This window comes from Scyliorhinus torazame, chromosome 10 (assembly GCF_047496885.1).
Source record: "Scyliorhinus torazame isolate Kashiwa2021f chromosome 10, sScyTor2.1, whole genome shotgun sequence".
Lineage (NCBI taxonomy): Eukaryota > Metazoa > Chordata > Chondrichthyes > Carcharhiniformes > Scyliorhinidae > Scyliorhinus > Scyliorhinus torazame.
This window is the reverse complement of record NC_092716.1, coordinates 257,241,974-257,268,196: the sequence shown is the minus strand read 5'-3', so window position 1 is coordinate 257,268,196 and position 26,223 is coordinate 257,241,974. Positions and strand designations below refer to the sequence as shown.

At 50.2% G+C, this 26,223-nt stretch overlaps 1 protein-coding gene across 1 annotated transcript in view; it reads right to left on the bottom strand.

Annotated features, from left to right (window-relative positions):
* Positions 1-349: 349 nt before the first annotated feature.
* e2f8 (E2F transcription factor 8) overlaps positions 350-26,223 on the bottom strand; it is a 58,191-nt gene continuing 32,317 nt past the window's right edge. Inside the window, 8 exon segments of the mRNA XM_072466714.1 lie at positions 350-1,535; positions 5,732-6,129; positions 7,382-7,517; positions 7,691-7,896; positions 7,899-7,980; positions 10,200-10,764; positions 18,431-18,515; positions 20,404-20,616. Of these exon segments, the coding sequence (XP_072322815.1) occupies positions 1,344-1,535; positions 5,732-6,129; positions 7,382-7,517; positions 7,691-7,896; positions 7,899-7,980; positions 10,200-10,764; positions 18,431-18,515; positions 20,404-20,616 (1,877 nt within the window). The 3' untranslated portion in view covers positions 350-1,343.

The following is a 26,223-nucleotide window of genomic DNA, read 5'->3' as shown; positions in this document are numbered from 1 at the left end:
ATTTCTTACCATCTGGATGGGAAAGAAAAATTGTTTGTGACACAGCTTTAGCAGAGAATACAAGATAATTAAACCTATGCTGAGAAGTTTAGCTGTATGAGTACGAAAGTTATTTTAGGTCCTTTTGGTGTCATTGTTCAATGCAGCAGACAAGAGTTAATGTCATTTGTTGAGATCGTTTACCAGAGTGAGAGTGGACTGCCGTTAGCTCACAGCTTTCTAGGAAAATAAGCAGAGGGTCTACTATTTGCTGCAGTGCATTGCTTGAAAATAAAAACTCACACACATACACACTGCATCCTTTCAACTCTTAAGAAATCAGTCAACTGATTAGAAACACTTCAGTATCTAGAAATTAAACTGTACAGATTTATTCTAGTCACAGTACAGAAACTCATGACAATATAAATAAATTCAAATAGTTAGACGGAAACTTGATTGGACTAACACAAAGATCACTTGCTATCTACTTGGATTTCCATGTTTAAGTTTTAATTGCTTAGAGTCCAAAAATCATGAGTAACCTATGACTATCTAGTTTACAGTATCTGTTCAGACTGCTGTTCAGACTGGTTTTAAGTCAGACAGTGAATCTAAAATTGGATAAGTATATCAATTTGAAATGAATTCCATTCAAAGTTAATGCTTTAATGTAATATATAAATACAGCACAATATGTACAAGCTACAGTACTTGTGTATTTTCCCAATGGATTATTCTGGTTCGATGTACATTCTCAAATGCAAACCTACGATGCTCCTGTGATTTTTCAACTGCAATATCAGATGTTGTGTGACATCTTAATTTTGTACTGACCAATTTAGTTCAGTAACACTGGCCACCTAATGTGATATTGTTCTTTTTAAATGGAGAAGGGGGTCACTTTATAGAATGTCTGCATCCGTGCTGAGAATATCATTCCCCAGTGAATGTCATCCGATGTTAGTTTGCAGCTGATGTGTACAATGGTTGTACCACTTACATACATACAACAGTAAACCAACTCTAGGTAGGATGGTATTCATCCTACTGTTTCATCTGTATAATGTGCAAAGTAAATATTCCTTGTAGTTTTTAATTTTGAATTTTAAATTCTGCTTAGGCAGAAGGTCACAGTTTTGTTAATTATGGCTATGTTAACAGTCACATTGGTACAATGTAAACTTCTCTTCAAAAGAATCTCTTAGAGCAATATGCGCTGCCAGATAACATTAAAAAAAAATCATAAGAATTAAACGCAAATTATGCGTTATATATTTACAATGTACCCCGAGATTTGTTCATAACCTAGCAATACATTAAAAACCTTACAGACCACTTTGGATTTACCACCTGTGCCAAAGTCATTGAAACTCTTCAGTGCAGACCTCCAACTTTCTTTGAGGAAGGTGCACATTTCCTGGAGGGCTTTTGCTATTGGTGACAACAGCCGTTACTGATGACAGGATGGCAGCTGATGTTGGACCTCCTGGAGTACGGAAAAAACTCTCCCTGTTGATCGACTGAGCACCCTCGGGTGTAGCTGGCACACTATGCTGTAATATGTAAGAGATCATCATTAACCATTTAAAAGCAATTAAACTTTATGACTTGTTGAAGGACATGCTTTACCACTGCCGCTAGAACTACTGTGCTTTTTGACAGCACAGTAATGGAATAGGCTTCCATGATTTCATGTTCAGCCAATATGTATTAACAAAAGTGTCAGCTTCTCTTAATTTTTCAACAAGTGCTATGTGCTCCAGTCTTTATCTTAACAAAATAGATATTGTATTGCGTTCAAGAATGTACATTAGAAATTTATGAAGCTTTCAGATTTCAAATGCCTTTATATCATTGAAAAAGGTACACATCCCTTCATTTACTTCCACAAGTAATAGTATCCTTCTTTTCCTGAACATTAGAGTATCCAATGCTTTTTTTCCCCCAATTAAAGGGCAATTTAGCGTGGCAAATCCACCTAGCCTACACATCTTTTTTGAGTTGTGGAGGCGAGACCCACGCACAGAATGTGCAACTTCCACATGGACAGTGACCTGGGACCAGCATTGAACCCGGGTCCTCGGCACTGTGAGGCAGCAGTGCTAACCACTGCGCCACCGTGCTGCCCTATAAAATCCTTTCAAGGACACAATGAGTAAATATTGAACGCACTTCATTAGAAGCAGCATAAAATTTTGCGTTGCTCCAGATACTTAATCCAGATTATCTTGAAGATTTCCTATCTCTTAATTATTCTGTTTAGATTGCTAAATACAAATTACATATTGTTTAATTGCTCACCTTGAATGATGACAGATTTTTCTTAAGTGTGAAAATATTGTTTTTTGTACTATTCCAGCCATGGCAACCCCACTGACAAAAACATTCAGAAACACCACTACCCTACCAGACCATGGAGAGCTGATGGGCTGAACTATTACATTGTTAATCTCCAATTTTCCATTTTGTCAGCTTCAGATGTTGGCAAGGTAAGTGGGGTGGAGCAACCTCAATACATTATGAATTAATCAAATAAAAATCAATGAGTAAGATTACTGTATGGTACAAGAGTAATTCCTGTACATCCATTAACACCAACATTTCTAATAGTTTATGGTCAGGGTGCTTGTGAACTGAATGTGGTAAATAAAGCATGTTGAGGTTCAAAAATGTTAGTGTAAAGTTTTTATAATGTAAAGTTTTTATAAACAGAAAAGGGAAGTTGTGATTTACTGCAAGATCTAACAACTACATAGAAATTCCGGGCGGGATTCTCCGGCCTCCCTGTCACGTGTTTCTTGGCGGCAGGAGGCAGTGCGCCAGGATTCTCTGTTCCTGCCACTGTCAAGCAAGCCACCCCGTGCCGCTGGGGAACTCGCCAACAGGTCCATGCACAACACGAGCCTCCTCCCACCCTACTTCATCAAACTTTAACATAATCTCGATTATTTTCTCCTGTGTTGTCTTTAATAGTAAGAATGCCATTTGCCTCAACTATCCTTTTTGGGTAAAGAATTTTCTCTTTAATTCCTTCTTTGAATTATTAGTGCCTCTCTTGTATTTATGGCTCCTAGTTATGGCCTCTCCATGAGTGGATTCATTTTCTCCATCAACCTCTATCATAACTTCAAAAAACTTGGGCAGCACGGTGGCTCGCACTGCAGCCTCACGGCGCCGAGGTCCCAGGTTTGATCCCGGCTCTGGGTCACTGTCCGTGTGGAGTTTGCACATTCTCCCCGTGTTTGCGTGGGTTTCACCCCCACAGCCCAAAAAATGTGCAGGGTAGGTGGACTGGCCACACTAAATTGCCCCTTAATTGGAAAAATGAATTGGGTACTCTAAATTTTTTTTTTTAAACTTCAAAAAACTTAATTAGATGAACAAGCTAAAATACAGCTACATGCTGAACTAAGTTGTTGCTTCAAGCAAAATACAATCCCTGGAAATTTCCTTGGGACCTCATTAGATTCTAACCCCTGAAACTCCACAGGCTCTGCGTAAATGGCATTTCTTATGTTGATCAGAAGCCTGCTTTCTTTGCATCACAAGTGCTTTCTTTAAAACAATCATCGTAGATTGACAACACACACACTTAAAAAAATTATCATATGAAAACAAAACATCTGCTTCCCCTAAATACAAAGGATGATGCACCGGTTTGCTTCAAGACCAGCACAATTCAAACTAGTGTCATATGAGAGTACCTTTAAGAAATGGGTGTTTATAAATGGGTGTGTATATAAATATCTGTAGTGAGTACCTTTAAGAAATGGGTGTTTATTACTGCAGTGATGTCAGGGAGTGGGTGGAGCTGGGCTGTGTCAGCTTTTAATTTTTGTTTTAGGCTGTTTGCTGCAGAGTGTGTTTTAGTTTCGTTTTCAGAGCTGCATAGCTGCAGTCACAGCCAGACGGTGTATGAATCTCTCTGTAATCTAAAGACTGTAAATCGATCCTGGTGATTTAAAACTAATAACAGTAATGACTTTAACCTGATGTGCTTCTGGTAAAAGGTGTTTTAAGTCTTATGGATGTTAAAAGGAAAGCTTAAAGGATTACTTAGTGTTGTATTCTTTGGGGGTTGTATTTGAATTAATGGTTGCTAAGATGTTCACTGTATGTTTTAAAAAGGTTAACTTGAGTTCATAGAATAAACATTGTTTTGGTTTAAAAAATACTTTTCCATATCTGCTGTACCACACCTGTAGAGTGGGCCGTGTGCTCCCCATACCACAATCCATTAAAAGTTGTGGGTCAGGTGACCTCCATGATACACTTTGGGGTTCTCTAAACCCTGGCCCATAACACTAGACTAAATTTTCATTATCGATCTATATTAATTGGAATCTGATTGTCCATCCTCCATGATACCTTCATAGGCAAATCCACTCATCAATATGGCACTGTACTGCAGAACAGCCTGGATCATTGATCTGTGTGATCTCAGCTGAGAATGTGAATTAAAGCATGTCAGTCTACGGATGGAAAGAGTGCTAAAGACTTGGATTGATTGACTTGGTTGCTATGCTCGTCACTTCCTAGGTAACTCAAGATGTACAGTTTTGTGGCAGCTGGCAGGAAGTAGCCATTGCTCATGTGAAAAGAAAAACATTTGCATTTATATTGTGCTTTTCACGACTACTGGGTGTCTCAAAGCACTTTGCAGTCATTGAAGTACTTTTTGAAGTGTTGTGATGTGCCAGCTAATTTGCACTCAGCAAATTCCCACAAATAGCAATGTGATAATGACCAGGTAATCTGGTTTTTTTTGTGTGATGCTGATTAATATTGGCCAGGACAGCAGTGATGCCACTGCTATTCATCAAAATAGAGCCATGCGATCTTTTACACAGCAGAGCAAGCTGTTTTAACGTCTCATCCAACTTTTCCTCCATACTGCCCTGGAATGTCAGCCTCGATTTTTATATTCAAGCCCTGGATGGGATTTGAACCCAGACAATTTTAATTCAGAGGCAAGTGTGCTACCAACTGAGCCAAGGTTGACACTTGGTGAGTATCAGTAAATTATTTCAACAAGGAGGAAGGAACAAAAATTTAAAAAAGGGAAAGTAGAGAAAAATCTACATTTAAACATATCCTTTCTAGCAAGGCAAGCTGGAGGATCTGCATTCACCCCCCCCCCCCCCCCCCCCCCCCCCCCCCCCACCCCCACAAAGAGGAAGTATTACTATCTTCCCTACAATCTCAGTTGAGGAATATATCAGGTATCAAACGAAGTACAGTTTGGGGTTATTCATGACGGCCTGCCTTTTCAACCTTGCCCCTGGCCTGAGGTGTGGTGATCCTCAGGTTAACCGGTCAGCTCTCTCCCTCAATGGGGAAAAGCAGCATATGGTCACCTGGCACTATGGCAACTTTGGCTTTAGTTATCTGTACAATGTGTGGATTTCTGTAAGGTACTAATAGTAAGGGCAGCACGGTGGCACAGTGATTAGCACTGCTGCCTCACGGCGCCGAGGTCCCAAGTTCGATCCCGGCTCTGCGTCACTGTCCGTGTGGAGTTTGCACATTCTCCCCGTGTTTGCGTGGGTTTCGTCCTCACAACCCAAAGATGTGCAGGGTAGGTGGATTGGCCATGCTAAATTGCCCCTTAATTGGAAAAAATGAATTGGGTACTCTAAATTTATTTTAAACAAGGTGCTAATAGTGTGTTGCTTATAAGTGGTTGAACAAAGCATTTTAGAAGTATTTGAAGTTCAATGCAGTTTCGTGTGTTTGAGACTTGGCTCACCTGTTGTATACTAATCAACGCTACAGGTTGTCCAGTCAGGTGGTGATGAGGAGACACTGGCTTAACAAAGATCATCTTCCCTTGTTGTAGATTTATGTTTCCTGTGAGAGGACTAGCTTGTTCTGGAGAAGCAGTTGCCATTGTAGGCCCTTGACTCACTGAAAAGTGCACTCCGGGGTTGATCAAACCAAGATTCTGCAGTGTGAAATTCAGAATCCCTGGGCTGGGACTGTGAATAGGAAAGTGATGACCCGAAGAAGTGAAGGATGATATGCTGGCTTGGCTTAGAGAGGCTACAGAAGGAGCAACAGCCATTGGATAAGGCAATTTCAGAGGGGTTATATGAGTGGCAGAGAAATTAGCTGGAGAGTAGTCTGTAGCAGTCATTGGTGCAACACCTACAAGGAGAGGAAATACATTAATAACTCAATGGCAAAGCAACATATTTTTGGACTTTTGTTAAATAAACATTATATAGTACATGTATTTAGGACTTTAACCAGATAAAATCTGAACCAGCATGACCACTAGAAATACAATATTCCCCTCAGTGAAAAGTTCAATTTATTCCCAAAGGAATTACATATCATTGAAATCATGCCTATTCTAGAAAGTATCCTATCTGGCTGCATCACAGCCTGGTATGGCAACTGCTCGGCCCAAGACCGCAAGAAACTTCAGAGAGTCGTGAACACAGCCCAGTCCATCACACGAACCTGCCTCCCATCCATTGACTCCGTCTACACCTCCCGCTGCCTGGGGAAAGAGGGCAGCATAATCAAAGGCCCCTCCCACTTGCCTTACTCACTCTTCCAACATCTTCCATCAAGCAGGAGATACAAAAGTCTGAGAACACGCACGAACAGACTCAAAAACAGCTTCTTCCCCACTGTTACCAGACTCCTATTCGACCCTCTTATGGACCAACCTCATTAACACTACACCCCTGTATGCTTCACCAGATGCCGGTGTTATGTAGTTACATTGTGTACCTTGTGTTGCCCTATTATGCATTTTCTTTTCTTTTCTTTTCATGTACTTAATAATCTGTTTGCGCTGCTTTCAGAAAAATACTTTTCATTGTACCTCAGTACACGTGATAATAAACAAATCCAATCCAATCTGTACAATTTAGCTTACTGTGGAAATCCTAGTGGGTGCATTTGAGTCTTTGGATCACAGAATAGCCGACAAAATAGCTTTGCAGGAGAGGAGAAAGGTTGTGTGAAGAGGAGTAAAACACATGCTTAAAAGGCAGGGATTTCCAACCTCAGGAATTCTTCTCTGAAGTCGATGATTCCTTTGGTTGGTCCATCAAATTTTCCACCCCACAAGTGACAATTCCATTGGGGAGGGGGAATACATAAATCTGGTCTGAGACCGAAGGCTACCATTTCTACTGAGGGAATTTAATTGAATTTTGACATTAACAAAACATTGCAGGTATTCTGGCAAATTAACAGCAAGTTGTTGCAGAATAGCAACCCGTGCTTTTCCACGATTTCATGTAACAGTTATAAAGACCGTTTTGTTTGTCCAGCAGAATTGCTGTGCCAAGAATTATTCATTTTTGTCCTCTTCAAATGAAAAAACGTTATTACAAGCATTACACAGATTGAATCGCTTGAATATGGAGCCTTAATCACAAACCTGATGATGGTGAATGGTAAAGTTGGTGCTCTGGTGAGGACACACATTTATTTTTCATTTCAGGAGACCCGCTGCTTAAATTATTGAAAGGTGCCTGCTGTGGTAACGGGATGAGGTATCCAGATGGCAGTACAGTCTGGAGCAAAATAAAGAAATAAACGGGGACAATCAGGATAAATAATAGAAATCATGTACTAGCAAAACCTCAACAAAGCGAAAACTATTTCCAGCAGAAGAACAATTTCAGCTTGTGGGCTGAGAGTCCATTTTGCTAATTGCATCTATCAATTCACAAAGTCAAGATCTCACCTCAGACACAGAGTGAAGATGGGCAGGAAATGCAATTGCCACAGGAACAGCTTTTACCGTGGTGGCTTTTCCTTCTGACAAAATAATTCCACACTTTTCTTCATTTTCAAGGAAACATTCAACACTGTGTTCTAGTTTTTCAGAGCCGAGACTCTTATCTTCTGGGGCACTGAGGAACTCTGGGTCAAGATGCAATGCCCGTGGGAAGCCCGGTTAGTTAGCAAACTTCTGCGGGCCTTTAGTCTTGCTTGATGAATCTCAAAAAGCTCATCTTCATTTGGCGATGGACCCTTGAAAGGAAATGAAGGAAATATTTCTGCTCTGTTTTACATTCTATATTTAGTAGTTAGCATAAATCCAAGACACAACAATTTATGCAAGTTCAAATGACAGACACCATTGGGAAACGATTATAGCACAACTGCATTAATTTGGACATCCAGATCTATTTTCAGCATGTATATATCTTGCTCTGCGCGATTTCTCGTTTTTTGTTGTTACGGGGGGTGGGGGGGTTATTGTTTGTAAGGGAGAAAAATTGTGTTAAAAAACTTTAATAATTTTAATTTTAAAAAAAAAGATCTATTTTCAGTACTTACTTTATCAGAATTTTAAAAGCACAACTACTTGGTTGACACATCTACTTTACAAGGCCCTGCAGCATGAAATAACCCACCACTGGTAATTAAATAAATCTTACAACACATCACTCATTAAAATGGAATCGATTAGCATGTGATTCAAATTACTTTTAAAACTATTAGGCTTCAGAGGTATAAAATGGTTTGCAAGTTCTGTCAAATTGTTAATAAACCTACAAAGTAATTTCTCCATCCCGCTAGCCCTGTTTTCCAGTGTGGTGCGCCCCCACCGGTAGCGGATTCTCTGTTCCCGCAGCTGGCCAATGGGGTTTCAATTGTGGGCCACCCCACACCATCGGGAAACACGCAGACATGGGTGCGCTGCCAGCAGGATGGCAACCGGTGACTAGTAGCGTGCCTCAGGGATCTGTGCTGGGACCACAACTTTTCACAATATACATTAATGATCTGGAAGAAAGAACTGAAGGCACTGTTGCTAAATTTGAAGATGATACAAAGATGTGTAGAGGGACAGGTAGTATTGCGGAAGTGGGCGGGCTGCAGAAGGACTTGGACAGGCTAGGAAAGTGGGCAAAGAAGTGACAGGTGGAGTGCAATGTGGAAAAGTGTGAAGTTTTGCACTTTGGCAGGAGGAATGGAGGCAGACTATTTTCTAAATGGGGAAATGCTTAGGAAATCAGAGTCCTTGTTCAAGATTCTAATAAGGTTAACGGGCAGGTTCAGTCGGCAGTTAGGAAGGCAAATGCAATGTTAGCATTCATGTCGAGAGGGCTAGAATACAAGACCAGAGATGTACTTCTGAGGCTGTATAAGGCTCTGGTCAAAACCCATTTGGAGTATTGTGATCAGTTTTGGGCCCTGTATCTAAGGAAGGATGTGCTGGCCTTGGAAAGGATCCAGAGGAGGTTCACAAGAATGATCCCTGGAATGAAGAGCTTGCTGTATGAGGAACGATTGAGGACTCTGGGTCTGTACCCGATGGAGTTTAGAAGGATGAGGGGGGATCTTATTGTAACTTACAGGATACTGTGAGCCCTGGATAGAGTGGATGTGGAGAGGATGTTTCTACTTATAGGAAAAACTAGAACCAGAGGACACCTCAGACTAAAGGGACGATCTTTCAAAACAGAGATGAGGAGGAATTTCTTCAGCCAGAGGGTGGTGAATCTGTGGAACTCTTTGCCACAGAAGGATGTGGAGGCCAAATCACCGAGTGTCTTTAAGAGAGATAGATAGGTTCTTGATTAATAAGGGGATCAAGGGTTATGGGGAGAAGCCAGAATGGGGATGAGAAAAATATCAGCCATGACTGAAAGGTGGAGCAGACTCACTCGATGGGCCGAGTGGTCTAATTATGCTCCTATGTCTTATGGAGGATCCCACCAACGGAGAATTCCGCAGACAGTCTTTTGGATTGAGATTGGGGGAGGTCTGTGTTGGAAATAACACTTAGGTTCTGGAAGATCTCATGATTGGCAGCTCAGATATATTACCCAAGCCAATATTTTCATATATGCTTTGACAATGAACATTGGCAGCCTTTAAAAAAAAAAAAGTCCTAAAGACATTCTGGACAAGCACTACATTGTCGTTAGCCATTGTACACGCAGCATTCATTGGATAGGAACACAGAATCAGGAATCTAGCCTGTGGCTAATTTACATGCCTCAGTGCCACCTCGGCAGCTTGCCACAAGCCATGGATCAGCCAGGAACGCAGTTGGCCTGCATGATGCGGAGTACAGGTTTAGGGGGCGAGAGGAAGGAATTCGCAATTTCCATTTGCAACAAAAAGAAGTTGGCATCAGTTAAAATAATGGCCATTGTTCTTGGCAGTTATTTAAATAAAATCACCATGAATTGGCCATTTGAAAAATTCAATTGTGCATTTTTATCATTTCACTTTACCTTTAATGAATCAACATCCTTTGTTGGCTGGCTCTCGGATTTATTTACAGCTTTGGAATGCAAAATTTCGCTGATGTCACGTGTGGAGGATTGCTTCAGGCATCGGTCAGGGAGTGTATCACGTTTGGCTGCTTTGCTCTTTTGGTTGTCGTTCGCAGTTTTCGTCCCATCAGAATACACTTCAGCAGTCCGTTTATTGGAGTGGTTCCTTGAATTTGAATCATCCGGACTTACAATTTGTTTTTGTGTGGGAAATGAGATGGACTGCAGAAAGCCAGAGGGGTGTGCAGACAGGTTTCTTGGCTGTGGAGGTTGGAAACATATTGTATAAGATCCACTAGAGTGATTTTGAGGTAACATCACTGGTAAAACAGAAGAATACTGTCCGTGCATCAAAGGAAACACGCCAAGAGGCTGAAATGTTGATTTAACCTGAGGGAATACTGCTGAATTAACTCCAGAACATAGTTTTGGCTCAACAAGTCCAGGAGGGTTATCAAGTTTTGACATCTCTTGTGAGGAACATGGTTTTGATGGCGATGCGATGAGTTCACTGGCATTGAGGCTGAGGGGGAGAGAAAAATACATACTTCAAAAATCTGGACTGTTTAAAAAAAAATGGTTGTTGCACAATATTTGAAATATAATTTCCTTTCATGTTGTACCAAGTAATAATAGGTTATCCTTCAATAACATTTAACATGTTGCTCCAGTTATACTTTAAGGCCCCCCACACAAACACATGGCAACAATGATATCTGTGGACAGGAGATTCTGGAGGGACACCCCCAGACTCACTGGATGCATGCTGCTAAACAGAAAGGGGCGGATGGCGAACCCAAAGCGCTCTTTAACCTCAGAAAACAAGTTTAGTGGTGAATACCAAGTTGGCTTGGGATGGTTTGTGTGCAACTTGGTACAGGAAGGGACAGGCAAGTGTAATTCAGTAACTGATCGCGGGGGGGGGGGGGGCGCCTGAACCAGGAAAGTGAGTGTTGGCTTCAAACCTTACCATGTTTCCGCTCCTGTTATACAAGCTCCTTACCCTGAGCTGGGGATTCTGCTTCTCAGGTATTGGCAACTAACCAAAAATGGGGTGGGAGTTGGTGGTGGAACAGGGACTGTTTGCAGTATATGAGAGGGAGGAGTGGGAGCTGATGAGTGTGTGTGGGAGGGTAAGGGAGAAGAAAGGGATTGTTTGCTGTGTGTGCTGGGGAGAGAGCAGAGGGGCTGATCATTGTGTGCAGGGGAGAAAGAGGGCTGATTACTGTGTGTGGAGCTTAGGGGGAGGCTAATTACTGTGTATGTTGGGTGTTGCTGATTATTGTGTGTGGGGTGTAGGGGGGGGGGCGATGATTGTTGTGTGGGGGAGGGCTTCACTGAGTATTCTGACACTGGGGAATGTGGGGCGGGATTCTCTGAGCCTGCGGCAGTTGGGAGAATCCCCGTTCACGCTGATTTTTCGCACGACGCCGGGCTGCACCATTTTGCGATTCTCCCAACAGGCCCAAACGGGGCGGTCGTGATCGGCGCCGAGCGGCCCGGAGAATCGCCGGAGGGGGTCTGTTTAGCGATTCTCCGGGGCCCTGGTGATTCTGCGGCCTGAATGGGCCGAATTCCCGATGGCATGACTCCAGTCACGCCGGTGCCGTTCTAATATGCTTTTAAAAATAATGAGTCAGTCGTGCTGGCACACGATCCAGAAGCAGGTGAGGGGGTCGGCGTGGGGGGACCTCCGGGTGGCAGGACGGGCACAGCCGTGGCTGGGGGGGCGAAGGGATGACGGCCTCCAGGTTCGGTGGGGGGCGTGGGCAGGACAGCACCGCCTGCCTGGAATGGGCCGCCATGGCAGGACGGTGCTTAAGCCATGTCCGCCATTACAGCGGCCAGGCTGATGGGCACCTGTGCACTGGCACACCTCTCGGAGGGAGTGGGGGGGGGGGGGGGGGGGGGGGGGGGGCACCCAGCCAGCGACACTCATCGGCGGGTACGTCCAGGGCCGCACCCATGGCAGCCCCCAGCAAGGGCACTGCCATCCATCGGTGGCACCATCATGAGGGACGTGCAACAGGAGTCTGGGCACAGAGGGTACGGCCAGAGGTGGGTGTGCATGCATGTGTGTGGCGCACGCGTGGCGTAACCAGCCAACCAAGGCGGCCATGAAGCCCATGGCATATGGTTGTGGAGGGAGCCATGCGCTATGGTAAAACCTGTTGTCTACCCACCCCCCTCCCTCTCTCTCTCTCTCTCCTGCAGATCATAATGTTTGGGCACCAGCCAGAGATGTTGGCCGCTGTGGCGGGGGGCGCGGCCCTGCATGCAGCCCTGTGGCAGCTTTGGCGCAGGCGGTTCAGGGAGGTGACGGCAGCGGTGGCTGCAGCAGAGGGACGGGCTGCAGGGGGCCAGGTGGCATCCGCTCAGGCTGCAGAGCCGCCGAACCAATAGGCGCAGGAGGAGGAGGCCAACAATGGGGATGAGGATACAGACGTGGATTGGGGGGGGGGGGGGGGGGGGGGGGGGGGCGGAGGGAAAAGAGGAGGAGGTGGAGGTTGAGGCGGTGCCACGGCACCGGAGGCTGCCGATGAGGCCTCGTGTCTACCAGCGCCGCAAGTCCTTCGAGGACCTGCCGGACAGGTCATGCAGGAGACTCCGAATGAGCCGGGAAAACGTCGCTCATATCTGCCACCTGATGGCACACCTGGCACCGCGTGGAACAGGGGGAGGACATGCTATCCCGATGACCGTCAAGGTTACGGTGGCCCCAGCAGGCCCTGGAAGATGTTTTCTCCAAGTACGGGCAGATCGCTGAGGTGAGAGTGATTAAAGACAAAGACACTATGACGTCCCGCGGTTTCGGCTTCATCACTTTCGAGAACCCCGAGGACGGCAACGACGCGATGGAGGCGATAAACGGAAAATCCCTGGACGGGCGGCAGATCCGGGTGGACCACGCCGAGAAAAAGTCGGGCGGCGGCTACGGAGGAAGACGGGACGGCGGCGGCTACGGACGAGGAAGCGGCGGCTACGGCTCGCAGCAGTACGAAACTCGGGGCAATGGCTACCACCAGGGAGACGGCTACTCCCGGGGCCGGGGAGGCAGCGGCTATGGAGGACGCAGCTCCTACAACCAGTGACATTGAGTCTTTGGTCTTGTTCTGAGATCCAACCTCCTCCCTTTCCGTTACTTAATTTTTTTTTGTTTAGGGGAGAGATGGAGATCCGTTAATTTCCCAACCTCGTGTTTTCCCAGCTAGATTATAATTGGCCAACCTGTCCCCGTCCGCTGGCGGCTGCTGCTCCATCTCTGCTTATGCCCGGCAGTGGCGGCTTTCTGACCCCCTCCCTCCACAAATCTACACCGCTACTGTTCGGCCCAGGGTCTCATCATTGTGACTAATAAAACGCGATCACCTAGTTTGTATCTTTAAAGACTTTTTTCTCTTTGTATTCAATTTGAAGGAAATTGTGTAGGAATGTATATTAGCTGGGCGGTCACCGAGCGGCCCCTATTCCAATAATCGCATAATAAATCAAAATGGTCCTTTTTATGTAAGCAAACTTCAAAGTCCCGCCCCCTCAAGGTATTGTGGAGGACGCAACAGACCACAACGATGCGGCCGACCGCTCTGACGGATACTGGAGAGCCCCTCCAGAGCGGTCCAGGCACCTGAAGCGCATCTTCAGCAGCCCAAAGCACCTCTCGATTACACACCTGATTGCTGCATGGGCCTCATTTTAACGGGTCTCCGCGTCGGTCTGTGGCCGGATGGTTCATTTTATTTTTGTGAAAAGCTGTATTGATGGGAAGTTAATAACACGTTTTTTGTACGAAACATTAAAAATTACGAATTGAAAAAAAAAAAGGTTACGGTGGCCCTAAACTTCTACCCAACGGGGTCGTTCCAGTCACCGAGCGGGGACCTGTCCAGCCCAGACATCGGTGCACTGGTGCATCCGTGCAGTGAGAGACGCCCTGTATGACATCGCGGCCCGCTATATCCAGTTCCCTGTGGACCACGCCTACCAGAAAGCTCGGGCAGTGGGATTCGCAGCCGTGGCCAGGATACCAATGGTCCAGGGGGCGATCGATGGGGTTCACGTCGCCATGCAGCCACCAGTGGAGAACAGGGACGTGTTGATGAACAGGAAGGGGACCTACTCCATGAACATTCAGGTGGTCTGTGACCACCAGATGAAGATCCTGCACATCTGCGCCCGGTACCTGGGCAGTGTACATGATGGGTTTTTATTGGCACAATCGTGCATCCCCGCCATGTTCGAGGAAACCTCCCCCCCCCCGCTGCGGGGCTGGTTGCTGGGCGACAAGGGTTACCCGTTGCGGTCATGGCTGATGACGCCTATACGGAGGCCACAGACCGACGCGGAGACCCGCTAAAATGAGGCCCATGCAGCAATCAGGTGTGTAATCGAGAGGTGCTTTGGGCTGCTGAAGATGCGCTTCAGGTGCCTGGACCGCTCTGGAGGGGCTCTCCAGTATCCGTCAGAGCGGTCGGCCGCATCGTTGTGGTCTGTTGCGTCCTCCACAATATAGCCCAGAAGAGGGGCAATGTGCTGGAGGAGGGGGCGCTCGAGGAAGGGCATGGCTCTTCAGATGAGGAGGATGGGGGTGGGGAAATCGACTAGACATGGGGGCTGGATATGGACGGGAGGCCAGCGAGCACGTGAGGCGTTGATCGCCGCACGTTTCACCAAATAGGTGGTAGGGGCTCGTTGAGCACAGGCACTGACCCCACTGTACGGCACCACCCCGCACCCCCACCTCCCACAACATCCATGAGGCGTACCACCCACCACCCTCACCTCCCACACGACCTCATGCACCACACCCCTCTATTACACATCCACCTGCGGCACAACAGGCTGGGCTCACACAGTTGCTTGTGGAAACGGATGTGCTCGATGCCATGGAGGATGATGACAATCCGCACTGCGATGAGCTATGAGCTCAAAATCGTCAGACACTGCCTGACTCATGGGCACATTTACGTCCTCCACCTGGGTAGTCCTTGTATGCAGGCTGGACACTCCATCGCATGGCTCTGTCGAACCGCTGGGGGCAGGGTGGCGAGAACGTCCGGGGGTGGTGGGGGGGGGGGGGGGGGGGGGGGGGGGGGGGGCGGGCGCACAATACACCCATCGGGGCTCAGGTTCCTTAACCCCTCGACCACAGTGGCACTCAGTCCCCTACCCGACCCCGCAGGCATCGGATATAACACAGAGGCAGCTTGCATTGGTGTAACGGTGAGTTTAATTAGAAAGGATATATTCACGTGCCCTAGCCCCTATAACTAAACTGTGCCCTGCACCTGTGCCAACTTACTAGGTGTCTAACTTCCTGGCCTTACGGGCCCCACCACTACGCCTGTGAGCTTCTCCAGACGGTACAGCAGGAGTGGAGGCGGACTGCTGGGACTCCATCCCTGCGACTTGGCTCCCCGTCGGCACTCGTTTCCTGGGGCGGCCCGGCCTGGATGGGCCAGGCTGCTCCTTAGGCATCCTGGATGGCATGGTGCCACCCTGATCTGCCCGCTGCCCACCAGATGCATCAGGGACGGCATGGGGGGAGTCACCGGCACAGGCCCTAGCCCCTCCTCCTCCCTTGGGGTGCCCAGTGGCCCCTGGGCCTCTCCATGGGACGGTGGTGTGAGCGGAGACAAGCCCCAAGGCACCACCAACACCTGGCGCTGCCAGTCCTGGAGGCCCACTGTGGTATCGACCAGGGTCCGAATGTCAGCAGCGATGGAGTTCAGTGAGTGGGCCATCTCCGTCTGGGACTGCGCCACCTCCCTCTGGGCCTGTGCGATGCCATCCAGCACGTGGGCAAGGCCATCGATGCTCTCAGCGATGGTCTGCTGAGACTGGGCCATCACCTGGGCAAGGCCACCGATGCTCTCAGTGATGGCCTGCTGAGACTCAGCCAGACTGAGGAGTGTGGCTGCAATGTCCAGCTGGCTCTGGCATATGGCTGCCTGTGAGAGGGCAGCCCTGTCCTAGGCCATGGATGACACGTGCACATGAAACCGACGCCTTGCATAACCTGACCCATGGCCGACACCGTTGCCCCCATTGCCTCCACCGCGGGGGCCACGCCTCCACCGCGGGGGCCAGCCGTGCGGTGTCGGCCTGGGTGGCAGCCATGACCGGCAGCACTCTCTGCGCCTGGACGCGGATGGACTCCTCCACCTGCGTCTTCAGCTGCTGGAAGCCGGCCGTCATCCCGTTGTCTAGTCCATGGGTGTCAAACTGCATCTAGTTCCTGGGTGTCAAACTCCATCGGGTGTATGGGTGGGTCTGGTAAGTTCAGGAATCGTCTGGGCGGCAGCTGGTTGCTGCTCGGCTGCTCACCAGTATCCCAGAAGCCTAATCACTAAAGTGCCCAACCGAGGTGATAGTGTCTGCGATGGTGGATGGTGTAGGAAATAGCAGTGCCGAGAAGTCAAGGTCGTTATCGGAGCCAAAGTCCGGGGTCATCCTGCATCGACCCCTGGCCCGATGGGCCCTGAGTCGCACCCACTGTCCGGTCTGTCAATCCTCTTGGTTGGCGTTCTCTGTATGTCCGTCCTCTGTGAGTCCGTCCTCTGTGACTCCGTCCCCTTGTGCATCTGGGTCCTGGGTGTCCGTGTCCTGGCTTTTGGTGTCCTGGGTGTCCGTCCTCTGTGTCTCAGTCTCCTGGGTCTCCGTGTCAGTGGACGGGCTTCCATGGCCTCCCTGCCGTGGCATGCGTCCTTAGGGGCCACTGGGCCTGGCACTGGCTGTGGGCCTGCAATGGCAGATGGCCGGGACCACCGGCGGCTAGTCCTGTAAGACACAAGACAGTATGTATCATTAGACAGGCGGCCAGCGGGGAGGGGTGTGCACTGGGGACATGGGGTGAGGGGGGTGCAGTGGGAGCATGGGGTGAGGGGGCTCACTTGCTGTTTCGCCTCCGACCTGATAGCCGGCAACATCCCGGTCCTCGGCTCTGCCTATGAGGTCCAATGCCCTCTGCTCGTGGACGGTGAGCGAGTGCAGTACAGGTGGACCTCCTCCGGTTCCCTCCCGCTCGCTGTGGTTGTGGGCAGTCTTCTCCTGGAGGGGGGGGGGGGCGGAAACAAACATCAGTGTTAGGCAGTCCGACGCAGGCAGCGCAGATGTTGGGTATATGATGGCATGGCAGCACGGGGCACCCGGCCAAAGCCCCTGGCATGGATGAGTGCAGCACATGTGCGTCAGGTAGGGGGTTGCGCCATCCCCCTGGGGGGTGGGACACCTTTCACATGTGTGGGTGGTATGTGGCGGTGGTGCCAGGGGCACGTCACAGTGTACTCACCTTGCCTGCCCCAGTGAGGTCGTGCATCTTCTTCCGGCACTGTTCGCCGGTACGTGGGGTATGCGCCACGGCGCTGACGGCATTGCCCGCCTCCCTCCACATACACCGGACGGTGATGCGCGGGTGATGGTGTCCACATCTGGGGCACAGGATCGCCGTCCTCTCCTCAACTGCGTCCAGGTGTGTGTCCAGGTCGTGGTCCCTGAACCTCGGGGCGGGACAGTGCGCGCCGGCCGTCTTACGGGCCTTGGGACTTGGCGTTGTTTGCGCACCTTTAGCGACGCGTTCCGGCGACATTGGCGTGAAGCGCCTATCCGCCGCCAGTCTGGGACCGCTCCCACCCCGCTTCTTGCCGCGCCCGCCCCTTTTGTGGGCCAGAATCGCTACTGAGAGCAGCCCGTTCACGCCGTCGTAAAACACTTCGAGTTTTACGACGGCGTCAACACTTAGCCGCTGGATCGGAGAACCCCGCCCATGGAATTAGGTTGAAACCTACATGAGTAAACAAAATATCTACATTTTACCAAGCATTTCAAGAACAGATTTTCATATGACACGGTATTATGTGTTGATCTTCGATGTGCAAACTTTATTATACGCTGTATATTAGTATGCTGATTTATTGTTGCTGTTGTCTGGGTTCACATTTATTTTCAAGCATTAAAATAGGGTTCCACTGGAAAATAGTTTAGAAAGCTGTTTTAAGCAATATTGATTCACAGAGGACTCGGTTTGTTTCTTTTTGTGTGTTTAAAATGGGCACAATTCAAATGAAATTTGATTACAAGTGTGTCTTAGAAAGATTTTGATCATTTTAAATACTTGGTCTAAAATTATCTGCATATTATAGCATTTGAGAATCTAGTCAAGGATGTGCAAATGTTGAATTTCTGGCACTTACTTAGATTGGGCTTCCAATTGAAGTTTACAGATTGTAGCAAGCTGATCCATTTTACTTGGGTACAATCCAGCTTTGGATGAATCACCTTTTCAATGGGAAAAGAAAAATCACTAATCGGTCAATCCACATATTTAATACGGCATGATACTTTATATGCATTTTTAAAGCAGAATGAAGAAATGTTCATTTCATTTGGTGGATTGGAGAGGAAAAATGGAGAAAAAAAAGGACACAATACCACCAAAGATGCCTCACTGCCAGCAGAACATTGTAGTGGCTGTGTCTGTTATCTCTGAGCATGCTCAGATAGTTATCTGTCGCCATGTTTAATAGTGATGTACTGCGTTGACCACAGTGATTCTGGAATGACATGTAATTAGTATTTTTCTTCTCTCTTGATTCCCTCAGTCTAACCCTGTTCAGCTTAATAGTAATGATATCAAAATTGCACATAATCTACTGGTTAACATAACTGCACTGTATTTCTGTAGTAGGCTTATTAGAAATTGCACCCCCCCAACTTGTTAAATTTCACACACAAGAATATAAGAAACAGGAGGAGTAGGCCATTCAGGCCCGCTCCACTCTTCAATACGATTATGGCTCATCTTCTACCTCAGCTATACCTATAATAATAATATAATAATCTTTATTGACACAAGTAGGCTTACATTAACACTGCAATGAAGTTAGTGAAAATCCCCTAGTCGCCACACTCCAGCACCTGTTTGGGTACACAGAGGGAGAATTCAAAATCTCCAAATGACCTAACAGCACGTCTTTTGGGACTTGTGGGAGGAAACCGGAGGGCCCGGAGAAAACCCACGCAGACACTGGGAGAAAAAGTGCAGACCCCGCACAGTTACCCAAGCCGGGAATTGAACCTGGGACCCTGGCGCTGTGAAGCCATAGTGCTAACCACTATGCTACCGTGCTGCCCTCACCTTCCAACACTATCCCCATATCCTTCAGTACCTAAAAATGTATCAATGTTTGCTTTGAATGTGTGTAGTGACTGGGCATCCATAGTATCATCTCTCTAGGTGGAGAATTCCTAACGTCCTCTGTTAAGCACCTAACCTAAAAACACCTTTCATATTTTTAAATTCCAGGGAATATAGGCCCAGTCTACACAATCTCATCATTGGAGGAATCAGTCTCATGAACCTTTGTTGCATTCCCTCAAAAGCAAGTATATCCCTCCAAATGTAAGGAGAGTGAAACAGTACAGTACTCCAGGTGTGGTTTCACCTCGTTTTTCAGACTGGAGGATGACAAGTGGTAATGATCTGGAACTCACTGTCTGCAAGCGTGGTGGAAGTGCAGATAATTAACTCTTTCAAAAGGAAAGTGGATGCACATTTGAGAAAAATAAATTTATTAGGCTATAGGAATATAATGGGAGAATGGGACTGATTGAATTCCTCTTCAGAGAGCTAGCGTGGACTTAATGAGTTGAACAGCGTTCTTCTGTCCTTAATGACTGTGACATTATATCAGTTCATTCATCAAAGTCATTGATGTGAATTGTAAATATCTGACCCAAGTACTGATCCTTCCAGTACCTAACTCGGTACAGCCTGCCAATCCAAAAATGACCAGTTCATTCCTGCTGTTTTTTGTTCTATATGGTCCTAACTGCTGAAATGGTTAACCCAAAAGTGCACAATTCATTGAAAATCAGCACATCCTCTCCATTTTTCCATCACTTATTTTCACTAAAGCGAAATAACGAAGGTCAAACAACAAAACCTGACTGAACACTCATAAGAACTTGATAACAAAGCTCTTCACAAAATAATTAGTTACTAGCTTTAATTTCATATTCATCAAACTCATTTAGCATGAATTGGTTTTATAGGACTAGAACAGATAGACAAAACTAATGGCATCTGTTTAAAAACATATTTAAGAATTTAACCATAAATTGAGTATATATAACATTAATAAGTTAGTAATTCTGAAATACATACTGTAGATTTTGCCAACTGGGCTACTCGGTGCAGAGCTTATCTTCCTCTGATCATTCTCCATGTTTTGTAATAAGTAATTCAAAGATGCATGCCGAGTGAAGCCATGCTTAGTGTTCGAGGCAGGGAAAAGATTCTTAGCAAATGCTTCTTTTGAAATCTTGGGTAACGGCGTACTAGGTGCAGCTGAGGTAGTCGGTGTAATGGGTTTTATATCTGCAACAATAGCAGTTTCATTCATTTTTTTTTGAAAATAATTTTTATTAAAGTTTTCACAAAATATCAACAACAAAATGTAAAAGGAACCCAGTAGAATGAAGTACAAAACCAAACAAGCCCGTACCCCCCTCCCCCCAATACGTAAATAATAAATTAACACCCCGAATTAACACATAGCAAATATATACACCCCCTCAGATCCCCCAGTATAGACAAACAAAAATAAAATAGACCCCCCCCCCCCCGGGTTGCTGCTGCTGCTGACCATTGTCTACCGTTCTGCCAGGAACTCCAAGAACAGTTGCCACCACCTGAAAAACCCTTGCGCCGATCCCCTTAAGGCAAATTTCACCCTCTCCAATTTAATAAACCCCACCATACCGTTGATCCAGGATTCCACGCTTGGAGGCTGCGCATCCTTCCACTGAAGAAGAATCCTTCGCCGGGCTACCAGGGACGCAAATGCCAGAATACCGGCCTCTTTCCCTACACTCCCGGCTCCCCTGCAACCTTAAATATTGCGAGCCTCCAGCCCGGTTTGACCCTGGATCCAACCACCCTCGACACTGTCCTCGCTATGCCCTTCCAAAATTCCTCCAGCGCTGGGCATGCCCAGAACATATGAGTATGGTTTGCTGGGCTCCCTGAGCACCTAACACACCTGTCCTCACCCCCAAAAAACTGGCTCATCCTTGTCCCGGTCATGTGGGCCCTGTGCAGCACCTTAAACTGTACGAGTCTGAGCCTCGCGCACGAAGAGGAAGAGTTCACCCTCCCTAGGGCATCTGCCCACGTCCCCTCCTCGATCTCCTCCCCCAACGCACCTTTCAGCTCCTCCACCGAGGCCTCCTCCCCCTCCTGCATCACCTGGTATGTTGCCGAGATCTTCCCCTCTCCAACCCACGCCCCCGAGAGCACCCTATCCTGTACCGTGCATGGTAGCAGCAGCGGGAATTCCACCACTTGCCGCCTGGCAAACGCCTTTACCTGTAGATACCTAAAGGTGTTCCCCGGGGGGAGCCCGTACTTCTCCTCCAGCTCACCCAGGCTCGCGAACTTCCCATTCACAAACAGGTCCCCCAACCTTCTTATCCCTGCCCTGTGCCACCCCGAAAACCCTCCATCTATTCTCCCTGGGACAAATCGGTGGTTCCCCCGTATTGGGGTCCACACCGAGGCCCCCACTTCCCCCCTGTGCCGTCTCCATTGCCCCCAGAATTTGAGAGGAGCCGTCACCACCGGGCTCGTGGTATATCTCATTGGAGGGAGCGGCAGCGGCGCCGTTGCCAGCGCCTCCAGACTCGTACCCTCACAGGACGCCGTCTCCAGCCTCTTCCATGCAGCCCCCTCCCCCTCCATCATCCACTTGCGCACCATCGCCGCATTGGCGGCCCTGTAGTACCCACAGAGGTTGGGCAGCGCCAGCCCCCCCATCCCTACTCCGCTCCAGGAACACCCTTCTCGCCCTCGGAGTTCCTCGCGCCCACACAAACCCAGTTATGCTCCTGTTGACCCACCTAAAGAAGGCCTTTGGGATAAGAATGGGGAGGCACTGGAACAGGAACAAAAACCTTGGGAGCACCGTCATCTTGACTGACTGCACCCTACCTGCCAGGGACAGCGGCAACGCGTCCCAACTCTTAAACTCCTCCTCCATTTGCTCCACCAGCCTCGTGAAATTAAGTCTATGCAGGGCCCCCCAGCTCCTGGCCACCTGGACTCCCAAATACCTGAAGCTCCTCTCCGCCCTTTTTAGTGGGGGCTCGCCAATCCCCCTCTCCTGGTGCCCTGGGTGAACCACAACCAACTCGCTCTTCCCCATGTTGAGCTTGTACCCTGAGAAATCCCCGAACTCCCTGAGGATCCTCATTACCTCCGGCATTCCCCCAACCGGGTCCGCCACATATAGCAGCAAGTCGTCCGCATAGAGTGACACCCTATGCTCCTCCCCACCCCGCACCAACCCCCTCCAGTTCCTCGGCTCCCTCAGTGCCATAGCCAGGGGTTCAATCACCAGTGCGAAGAGCGGGGGGACAGGGGGCACTCGTCCCTTGATGCAACCGAAAGTACTCGGACCTCCTCTTGCTCGTGGCCACACTTGCCATCGGGACCTTGTACAACAGCCTAACCCACCTGACGAAACCCTCCCTAAACCCGAACCTCTTCAGCACCTCCCACAAGTACCCCCACTCTATCCTATCAAAGGCCTTCTCAGCGTCCATCGCCACCACTATCTCCGCCTCCCCCTCCCTCACCGGCATCATAATAGCGTTCAGGAGCCTCCGCACATTCGCGTTCAACTGCCTCCCCTTCACGAACTCAGTCTGGTCTTCGTGGACAACCTGCGGCACCCAATCCTCAATTCTCGTGGCTAAGACCTTCGCCAGCACCATGGCATCTAGGTTTAACAACGAAATCGGCCTAGAAGACCCACACTGTAGGGGATCCTTGTCCCGCTTCAGGATCAAGGAGATCAGTGCCCGGGACATCGCGGGGGCAAGGCCCCCCCCTCCCTTGTCATTGAAGGTCCTAACCAGCAGCGGGCCCAACAGGTCCACATATTTTTTGTAGAATTTGACCGGGAAACCGTCTGGCCCCGGTTCCTTCCCCGCCTGCATGCTCCATTTCCCTTTGGCCAGCTCCTCCAGCCCAATCGGAGCCACATATCCCGCCACCAGTCCCTCCTCCACCTTCGGGAACCTCAATTGGGCCAGAAAGTGGCCCATCCCGCCCTCCTCCAGTGGGGGCTCGGACCGATACAGTTCCTCATAAAAGTCCCTGAAGACCCCATTGATGCCAACCCCACTCCGCACCACACTCCCTCCCCCATCCTTAACTCCCCCAATCTCCCTAGCTGCGTCCCGCTTCCGAAGCTGATGCGCCAGCATCCGGCTTGCCTTTTCCCCATATTCATAAACCGCCCCCTGGGCCTTCCTCCACTGCGCCTCCGCCTTCCTGGTGGTCAACAGGTCGAATTTGGCCTGGAGGCTACGCCTCTCCCTCAACAGTCCCTCCTCCGGCACCTCCGTGTACCTCCTGTCTACCCTTACCATCTCTCCCACCAGCCTCTCCCTCTGCTCTCTCCTCTCCTTGTGGGCCCTAATGGAGATCAGCTCTCCCCTAACCGCCGCCTTCAGCGCCTCCCAGACCATCCCCACTCGGACCTCCCTGTTATCGTTGGCCTCCAGGTATCTCTCTTTGCTTCCTCGGACCCGCTCACTCACCTCCTCGTCCACCAACAGCCCCACCTCCAAGCGCCACAACGGGCGCTGGTCCCTCTGCTCCCCCCGCTCTAGGTCTACCCAATGCGAGGCGTGATCCGAAATGGCTATCGCCGAGTACTCAGTATCCTCTACTCTCGCTATCAGCGCCCTGCTCATAACAAAAAAGTCGATCCGGGAATAGGCCTTATGAACGTGCGAGAAGAATGAAAATTCCCTAGCCCCCGGCCTTGCAAATCTCCAAGGGTCCACCCCTCCAATCTGGTCAGTTAACCCACTCAGCACTTTAGCCGCCGCCGGCCTCCTACCCGTCCTAGACCTGGAGCGGTCTAGTGCCGGATCCAACACCGCGTTAAAGTCCCCCCCCATAATCAGGCCCCCCACTTCCAAGTCCGGGATCCGACCCAACATGCGTCGCATAAAACCCGCATCGTCCCAGTTCGGGGCGTACACGGTGACCAGCACCACCCTCTCTTACCATTACGTACCTGCCGCCATTGTCTGTCGCAATGCTCGACGCTTCGAACGACACCCTCTTTCCCACCAAGATTCACCCCCCGATTTTTGGCATCCAGCCCCGAATGAAACACCTGACCTACCCACCCCTTCCTCAATCTTACCTGGTCTGCCACCTTCAGATATGTCTCCTGGAGCATGACCACATCCGCCTTCAGCCCCTTCATGTGTGCGAACACCCGGGCCCGCTTAACCGGCCCGTTCAGTCCCCTTACATTCCAGGTTATCAGCCGGATCAGGGAGCTACCCGCCCCCGCCCCCCCCCTCCCCCGCAGACTAACCATAACCCCTCCTCGGCCAGCCACGCGCCCGCACCCCACGCTCGGCCTGTTCCCCACAGCGGCAGACGCCCGTCCCAACCCCCTCTACTCGCTCCAGCACCCCTTGACCATACCAGCAGCAACCCGGTTACCCCCACCCCCCCTCCAGCTAGGACCCCTCCTAGCTGCTTTGCTCCCCCCATTACACTCCCGCAAGTCAGCTGACTCCTGCTGACCCCGGCCACTCCCGCCTTTCCTTCAACTCCTCCCATTGTGGGACTTCCCCTCCCCTTCCATTACCCACCAGCAGGCTCTCCGCCTCCACCTTCCATCCCAAGCGCGGGGGAAAAAAAACCCCGCTTCCCGGCCCCGCCCCCTCCAGCACGGGAAAAAGCCCGCGCTTTCCACCTGCCCGGCCCTGCCTCCTCTGGCGCAGCTCCTTTTACAGGCCCAGTCCCATCACCCCCGACTCGGGTCTCAACCTCCCGCGCGGGGGGGCCTCAACCTCCCCCGCGCGGGGGGGCCTCAACCTCCCCGCGCGGGGGGGCCTCAACCTCCCCCGCGCGGGGGGGCCTCAACCTCCCCCGCGCGGGGGGGCCTCAACCTCCCCCGCGCGGGGGGGCCTCAACCTCCCCCGCGCGGGGGGGCCTCAACCTCCCCCGCGCGGGGGGGCCTCAACCTCCCCCGCGCGGGGGGGCCTCAACCTCCCCCGCGCGGGGGGGCCTCAACCTCCCCCGCGCGGGGGGGCCTCAACCTCCCCCGCGCGGGGGGGCCTCAACCTCCCCCGCGCGGGGGGGCCTCAACCTCCCCCGCGCGGGGGGGCCTCAACCTCCCCCGCGCGGGGGGGCCTCAACCTCCCCCGCGCGGGGGGGCCTCAACCTCCCCCGCGCGGGGGGCCCTCAACCTCCCCCGCGCGGGGGGCCCTCAACCTCCCCCGCGCGGGGGGCCCTCAACCTCCCCCGCGCGGGGGGCCCTCAACCTCCCCCGCGCGGGGGGCCCTCAACCTCCCCCGCGCGGGGGGCCCTCAACCTCCCCCGCGCGGGGGGCCCTCAACCTCCCCCGCGCGGGGGGCCCTCAACCTCCCCCGCGCGGGGGGCCCTCAACCTCCCCCGCGCGGGGGGGCCCTCAACCTCCCCCGCGCGGGGGGCCCCCATTCCCCCTACCGGTCATCCACCCCTACCGGTCATCCACCCCTACCGGTCATCCACCCCTACTCCGTTTACTTGCCCCCCTCAAAGAGCCCACCCGACAGACCCAACCAAAACAGTGCCCAACCCACCATAACCACCCGCACCGAATCAAAAAGAAACAAGAACAAAGAACCCCCCCTCAAAATGTAACACAGCAACCATAATCCCCGACCAGCTCCACACCCGACCCCCTATCCCGACCCTCAGTTTGTGTCCAGCTTCTCGGCCTGAACAAAGGCCCACGCCTCCTCCGGGGACTCACAATAATGGTGTCGGTCCTTGTAGGTGACCCACAGTCGCGCCGGCTGCAGCATGCCAAACTTCACCCCCTTCCTGTGCAGCACCGCCTTCGCCCGGTTGTACCCGGCCCTCTTCTTCGCCACCTCCACGCTCCAGTCCTGATATATTCGAACCTCC